The following is an 8,601-nucleotide window of genomic DNA, read 5'->3' on the forward strand; positions in this document are numbered from 1 at the left end:
CATTGCGCTATGTTGGAAGAGTATGGATGCTCCCTCCATGGGACTCTGGAAGAAGGAAATTGCAATCTCTCTAGGCCTGGAAAGACTGACATATATTGCCAAGGGCAAACAATGGGACTTTGTGAATATGTGGAAGCCATATATGACTATTTTAGGGAGTGGAGGTGAAGGACATTTATGAAAAAAAGAAGAAGGAAAGGAGGGGAGAATCGTGTCTATCCTAACCCATTGTATTTTTGTATTACTGTGAGAACTATGCTCATTTCTACATTTGAATGTGATGTAGGCAGGTTTGATGTATGGATGGATGTGTGAATGTGAGGGTGTTCAACATTTGTTTGTATTGTACTATAAAAAATTTCAATAAAAATATATATATAAAAATGGCCTGCATTTGTATAGCACTTTACTTTGTCCCTATGGACCCCAAAGCGCTTTACACTACATCCAGTCATCCTGAAAGTGTGTGTGAATCATTTAGTCATTCACACACACATTGTTGACGACATGCTACATTGTAGCCACAGCTGCCCTGGGGCCCTCTGACCACCACCAGTAGGCAGTAGGCAACCAGTAGGTGACCGAGACTGTCGGTGCCGGGCCTCCAACTGGCAACCTTCCGATTACAAGACGAACTGCCAACTCTTGAGCCAATTATTGTATTTCACTGGTAGTCTAAGTCTGAAAAACCAAACAAACTAATATGTAGTTGTGTGTTTCATAATACATGTATGAAAAATGACCACGTTAACATTTTTCCAAACGAAATTTAATTTTCATAAACATGGAAATAACTCGAAATAAACAAGCACTAAAAAGACAAGAGCCTTTTCCCTTTTAGCTCAAAGCCTCACATACTTGAAGGATAGATGTCAAACCAGGACAGCAAACACAAAAGCTCAGAATATTTAAAAAACAAAACGAACGAAACAATGGAAAAGGCTCATGGTACTCAATTACTCTACGTTATTGTGTTTTACTTACACTTTTCAGTTGTAGTTGCTGACAATAAATAATACTGATTTGAATAATTAATGATTTTAGTACAAGATACTGATGAGTATAGATACGTATTTCTCAAATGTTTTGATTCAATTTTAAACAAAAATATTAAGTACATGCAAAGAAGGTATTCTGTAAACAAGATACTAAATTTATTGTCTGAAATAAATGTAAATAAATACCTTAATTTAACACAAACACATATGTTAACATTTTAGACATTTATTTCAACTCATCAAACTCAAATAATTACTAAAATGATATTCATAGATTTTATTAGGCTCACCTAACTTATATTTATAGTGATAGTTACTAAGCCTCTGAATTCCTTTTTAGAGTGTACATGATTAAGGTCTGGAGACTGATGAGGCCAATCCATGACCTTAATGTACTTTTTTGTTATCAGTGTGATGCTTAAAGACCTATCCACAACCTATCTTCTGTCTTCTAGCTGTTGGAGGTTCGCATCCAGGATTCTACAGTAGATGGCTCGTTGATGTGATGGTGTCTTCCCATACCCTCAGCAGAACAATAGCCTTAAATCCTGTTTTTACCTCAGTATACACACACACACACACACACATACACACACACACACACGTGTGTGTGTGTGTGTTCAGGATCCCCATAGGGGACCGGTCCCATTGTGCTTTTAACAACAACGGAGACAAGTAGAAACTGCTGCATATAAGAATGAACAAGTGAAATGCGGTTATCAATTGAAAAGCCATCATAGTGGCTAAGATGAACAGGTACATGGTTAAATATATATATATATATATATATATAAAATGTTCTTCCTCTACACCCCCCCCCAATTTTATGCACATGTCGAGGAGCGTGTCAGGCTACATTTCACTGTGTGTTATACTTGTATAACTATGCATGTGACAAATAAAGAACCTTGAACCTTGAACCTTGAAATATGTACTGTAAGTAGGGCACAGAAAGGAACTGGCAGGAACAGAAGGACAACGCACAGATACAGATAGAGCAGTCACCCATGACAGTAAGACCAGACTGACCAACCTGTGCACTACCTACAAGAAGGCCTATGACTCAATGCCACACGTGGATCCTGAAATGTCTACAACTCCACAAGATTAACAGGACTCTAAGAGTCTTTATCAGAAGTCTGACCAACACTAGAGGCCAACTTACAGCAAATTGCATCAAGTGTGGGATTTACCATGCTCTGTCCCCACTGCTATTCTACATATGCCTTCACCCTTAGTGAAAGCATTGACAAGACTGGCATGTGGATATTGATTATGGAATGGAGCAATCCTCAGCCACCTCCTCTACATGAAAAATAAATGATGGTCTAGCTCAGGGGTGTCAAACGTACGGCCAGCGGGCCAGATCAGGCCCGCAAGCGGGTTTAATCTGGCCCGTGAGATGATTTTGTAAAGTATAAAAATGAGCAGCAATTTTTCAATAAAGAAAGTGCTTTTCCAATTGTGTCCATTGGATGGCGCAATAGCAATTGTGAGCTACTTTGTTTTGCCTGTGAAATTTAAACCTGATGTGCTTTGGCACCCTCATTGCCCCAATATGTCTCTGTCAAAAAAGAGAAAAGTGGATGCAGAGTGCAGAGTGTTCCAAGAAAAATGGTCATCCTCCTATTTATTCACGGAAGTGAAAGCTGTAAGTTTGGTGTGTTCCCAGCATGTTGCAGTGCTGAAAGAATATAACCTCCGTCGCCACTATGTGAGTCTTCATGCCGACAAATATGACAACTTTCAAGGACAGCAGAGAAGAGTGAAGGTGAATGAACTGTTGGCGGGTCTGAAGAAACAGCAGCAGACATCAGTGACACTGCAGTGAAAGCTAGCTACCTCGTTGCTAACGAAATTGCACTAGCTTCCAAACCATTTAGTGAGGGTGAATTTGTAAAAACATGTATGATGAAGGCATCGGAGATTGTGTGCCCTGAAAAGCGCCAGGCCTTTGCAAATATCAGCCTGACAGGAAACACGGTTGCCGACAGGATTTCTGATCTTTCAGTGGATTTGGACAGACAGTTGAAGCAAAAAATAGTCATTTATTGTGTTTTCAGTTGCAATTGATGAAGGCACGGACATTACAGATGTTGCACAACTGGCAATTTTCATCCGCGGAGTTGATGACACATTGACCGTCACCGAGGAGTTCGTGGAGTTGGTACCGATAACAGATACAACGACCGCAGCTGATATTTTCACCCCACTCGTCGGCGCGCTGGACAGGGTCGGAGTGGACTGGTCCCGCGCTGTCAGCCTGGCTACAGATGGTGCGCCCTCAATGATTGGGAAGAAAGCAGGCGTTGTAAAAAAGTTCAGAGATAAAGTGCAATCTGCAAATGCAGGACATGATTTTTGGACTTTTCACTGTATTTTGCACCAGGAGGCTTTGTGTTGCAAGTCACTGAAAATGGATAACGTCATGAAGGTGGTCATCCAAACTGTTAATTTTATCCAGAAGCCTCAATCACCATCAGTTTGACAGTCTTCTCAGAGAGAAAGACCACATCTATGACCTGCCATACCACACTGAGGAAAGATGGTTGAGCCGAGGTGCTGTGCTGAGGCGTTTCTTTGATTTACGAGAAGAAATTGTTTTTTGCTCGCCGTTCACCGTGAATCCCTCTGATCTGCCCGTCCGGATCCAACTTGAAATAATAGACTTGCAGTGTGACTCGGATTTGAAGGGCAAATTTGCCGCAGCTGGCTTGAACACATTCTATCAGAATCTCTTGCCAGGTTACCCCAACTTGACAGCCCTCGCTGCAAAACTGTTGAGCATGTTCGGAACCACGTATCTTTGTAAGCAAGTTTTCTCTGTAATGAGCATAAATAAAACAAAACTGCGCTCAAGGCTCACGCACAGGCACTCGAATCACATCCTGAAGTTAGCTGCCGCTCAGGATATGAAGCCTGATATTGATGAGCTGGTGAAAGCTAAAAGATGCCAGGTATCAGGAGTCAAATAAACGATGCAACCCCACTGAAAGTGCTGCATGACACACCCTGATGTAGTTCTGTGATCTGTGAAACAGTTCTGTGAATCACTGAGGCACTGTGTGCTTGTGTGTTCTTTGTCCTCAGAATTTTCAAATAACTTGAGATGTTTTATGATTAATAGCTATGTTGTGCCTGTACTATTTTGAACATACCGTCCACAGGCTCTAGCTTTATTTTTATGTTGATCACATTAAAACAAAGAAAACAATCTGAAGTTGTTGTTTTTAAGTTATATATACAATGATTTTACCAGTCCGGCCCACTTGAGAATAGACTTTTCTCCATATGGCCCCTGAACTAAAATGAGTTTGACACCCCTGGTCTTGCTAAACACCAACCAGAATGAATGGCATTGTTGCTGCAGGATACTGTAATAATCAGGCTGGTTTAGTATGCATTGAAATTTGAATAAATCCCCACCAGTGTCACCAGTAAAATACCCCCACCCCATCACACCTCTTTCTCCATGCTTCAAGGTGGGAATCATGCAGGTAGAAACCATCCTTTTCTGCGTCACACAAAAACACACGGGGTGGAACCAAAGATCTCAAATTTGGACTCACTAAAGCACAGATTTCCACTGGTCTGATGTCCAGTCCTTGTGTTTCTGACCCAAACAAATCTCTTCTATAAAAGTCTTCCAGGTCCTGAGGCATAAAAACAGCCTCAGACCATCACACTACCACCACCTTGTTTTACTTGATGTATGATGTATGGTATGATGATCCTTTTCTGAAGTGCTATGTTACTTTTATGCCTTCCAAAAAGTTTAACTTTTGTCTCGTCAGGCCACAGACTATTTTCCCAAAATCTTGAGAATCATTATTTAAATTCCTTTCTTTTGAATTCTTTTGGCAACAGAGAAAGACTGGACTCAGAGTGGTCACAGCTCAACAAATTATCTTTATTTTACATTTTTGGAAATGGAGGCCTGAACACACGAACACACAAGCTCAGGTCTGAATTCTTTGCCAGCTAAATCCGTGTATGTATATTTTTGCACTACGTCACACCCACACACAGTTGCGATCAAAACAACTCCTTCAGTGTTACTAGTTCCGCTTTTCTGTCTGGTTTCCTGTGTTTCATTAATATGCCTCTGCACTAAGCTTCCCCTTTTTTTACTTCCCCTTACTGAAGTCTTGGTTGCCAGGGCAACCTGTTAACCTCTGACCTAGTTCTTTGTCACCTCTGGGCCTGGTTTATAAAGGCCTCTATTATTAAAATACATAAAACAATATAATCAGAAAATAAGCATTAAGAATACATATTTATTTCTTAACATCATCAAGATGTTTTCTGGAAAAACCGAGATGAGCCTTCATCTTCCTTTTGGTCAGCAGTATTGGAACTCGACCATGCAGGCTATTTTTCCCAGTCTCTTTCTTATGGTGGAGTCATGAACACCGACCTTAACTGAGGCAAGTGAGGCCCGGAGTTCTTTGGATGTTGATCTGGGGTCTTTTGTGACCTCTTGGATGAGTTATTTCTAGGTCTTGCGTTAATTTTGGTTGGCCGGCCAAGTCTGGAAAGGTACACCACTAGCTCTCACTGTGGTTTGCTGGAGTCCCACAGCTTTAGAAATGGCTTTGGCCTTTTTCAGACTGAGATCTCAGATTTACTTTGTTTGTCATTTGTTCCTGAATTTCCTTGGTTCGCAGCATGATGTTGCATGATGCTTTTAAGGATCTTTTGGTCTACTCTACTTAGTCAGCCAGATCGTATTTAAGTGATTTCTTGATTGGGAAAATGTGTGGTAATAATCAGGCCTGGGTGTGGCTAGAGAAATTGAACTCAGCTTTCAAAGGATGTGATACGTCACAATTAATTTATTTTAGAACAGGTGGCTGAACAGCCAATCGGTTGCATGCAGACTAATGACACCACATTTTAGCACCTGCTCAGATTGTTTTGGAATCCCAGCCGAGCTGGCACTATTTTATTACCTGGTACCAGGTACTATAACCTAATAGAAAACCCTGAAAACATGGCAAACTGCAGCAAGTAGGTACTAGTGGAAAAGGGGCTTACGTAACAAACAAAATGTCAGCAAGTTATCAAATAATTATTTTCCCACTGTATAGTTATATACTTTTTGAGTTTATTAAATAGAAATCTAATAAATAAATAAAAAACACTGATTGGTATGCGTTTATGGCTGATTACTGAAAATCACTGACTGATGCAATCTCATAAACTTACAATTACTATATTAAAAATACATAAGCGTAAGTGCTGGTTTGTGGAAGACTCCGTGTTGCCTCGCCATCTTGAATACATTCGCGAAGATGTGAATCACTGTTTGACCTAATCGCTTTTTCTCCAATGGAAGAAATTTTTAATTTGTGTCTAAACCTTTAAGAGTCTCAAGAAATGAAGGAGCATACCTGTGTTATCATCTAAGATGGAATCCCATTGTTAGCAGATTAGACATGCAATGCTTCTTTTTGCTATGTTTCCCAGTGTAACAATGTTAGATCTGCTTCAAAGAAGGTTTTGGTAACAACAGCTAGCAGGACTGATGAAGACACCCGTGCTTACCGACAGAAAAGTTAAGGATATCTTCAGCCTCATCCAAAGTAAATAGATGTGAACACATTGATAGCTGAGGTAAACAGCACACTGACAGCGTATACTTGGTACAGATGAGCAGTGAACACAGTTTTTGTCCTACAGCGTCTGCTTTAATTTGAATATACAAGGGGAATAAAACAGAATTCAGTTGACTGCAAAGTGCAATCTGATGACATCTGAGATTTTACACACTGCAACTTTAAACCAGCATGGCTTCTTCAATTCTACATAGAACCAAAGTCTATAGACTCCCCTAACATGGATGAGAGAAGCCAGCTGAATTCTCCTGCGTCCAATATACTGACTATGAGAAATAACTGCACTTACTGTCGAATTTATCCCAGATCTGTATATAAAGTTGCACCACAACAGAGAACACAATGTTTTGGCCAACGTATGTATTTCTTATCTAGTTTAAGGAATACACATGTATCACAAGTATTGTCATATTTTCAACTTCGTTTTTCTTTATATGCCTAGTGCAGCAAAATTATTTTGGTACATTATTAATATTGCTGTCTTCCCTTTTTTTCTTGTCTGTCCATTTCCTTCCCAGGACCAGTACCAGTTCCTATACAGGACTCTACTTAGGCCCATCAGTGTCAACGTGAATGGTTTGGGTCTTCTGGCCAGAGATTTTAATGAGACAATACTGACTGTGTCAGACCGGTCCGAGAGTATGGAGCTGTTGGTCTGAAACAGGCTCTTCAGAACAAGGAGCTCTGCTGAAGAGCCTGTCCCGTGGATCCAAAGCACCTGTGTTGTTCCTGAGCCCATAAAAGAAGCACTTATCTTTGAAAAACGTCAAGGAACTATCGTGGACAGGACTTTCCAATGCCTTTTTCGCCAGACTCTTGGTTAAAATTAATAACCTGATTACTTTTTTACACAGATATAAAGTTTTGATATTTATTTTTTTTCACCAATTTATGTCTTATGGTTCTCCTACTGAAGGGTTTACACCTGTTTTTAAGTTTCACAACAGTGTCAGTGGGCAGCGAGAAACACTTTTTGTCTTTTCTTGTTTGCACTATTCAGTGTAGTGTTACAGCCTACATATACTAAAGCAGACTCACTTGGATTTTCCTCAATCAGACTTTTTTTATGGAGACATTTCAGGGCTTTGACTTGTTAAGCCAACCGCTTCTGTGAAGGACATCACAAGTTTTCTGTCTCTATAACAAGATGTCTGACTTCTGCTCAGCATGACGTCCTACACCATGCTCACACATCATGTTACTATTCATTAATCACAAGATTAATGGGAAGAAGCTCATGGAAGGATGACCATGAACAAGTATTTATTTAAACTGATTTATTTATTGTTTCCATTGTTTTGTTGTTACACCATTATTCACATCCAAATTAGGATACCTATGTGGTGTAACTACTGCTACTGTGAACTTTTATGGTTAATTCTTTGTATAATTCATAATATGCTTTTTAATATATGGGAGTACCGTATGTATACATATATAAATATATCCTTATCATAATAACTTTGTGATTTTTGTACACGTCCTTTGTGGCCTCCTGAATCAGACTGATTTCCATCATGTCCTATAGATTACTATTCTGCTACTCACAGCTGATTCAGCCAAACGAAGGTGGACTTCTTTAGTCCTCTATATTCTTGTATGCTGCTATGTCATCTGCACTCTCTCTCTCTCTCTCTCTCTCTCTCTCACACACACACACACACACACACACACACACACACACACACACACACACACATGGAGAGAGAGATTCACACAAATATTGACCACAAACACATGATATTCCTTTGAAAAGGATTTTTGTTTTCATCCTGACAGCCAAGCATCAGTTAAGAACACAAACAGGTAGAGCTCACAAGCACCTGATGTACAGGGTGGGCCATTTATATGGCTGGTGATGGTTGGTGATATTAAAGTCCTGTTTGTGGCACATTAGTATATGTGAGTGGGCAAACTCCTCAAGATGGGTGGTGACCATGGTGACCATTTAGAAGTCGGCCATCTTGGATACAACTTTTGTTTTT

The 8,601-nt window shown here is 40.0% G+C and overlaps 1 protein-coding gene across 1 annotated transcript in view; it reads left to right on the forward strand.

The window, feature by feature from the left end:
• Positions 1 to 7,875, forward strand: part of LOC102215143 (receptor-type tyrosine-protein phosphatase gamma-like) — a 146,095-nt gene extending 138,220 nt beyond the window's left edge. The window contains exon 13 of the mRNA XM_013915622.1: positions 7,135 to 7,875. Coding sequence (XP_013771076.1) covers positions 7,135 to 7,169 — 35 coding nt within the window. The 3' untranslated portion in view covers positions 7,170 to 7,875. The remainder of the gene's footprint in view (positions 1 to 7,134) is intronic.
• Positions 7,876 to 8,601: the final 726 nt, after the last annotated feature.

Source organism: Pundamilia nyererei, unplaced genomic scaffold (genome assembly GCF_000239375.1).
Source record: "Pundamilia nyererei isolate P.nyererei 1_Seehausen unplaced genomic scaffold, PunNye1.0 scaffold00333, whole genome shotgun sequence".
In the NCBI taxonomy this organism is placed as follows: Eukaryota; Metazoa; Chordata; class Actinopteri; order Cichliformes; family Cichlidae; genus Pundamilia; species Pundamilia nyererei.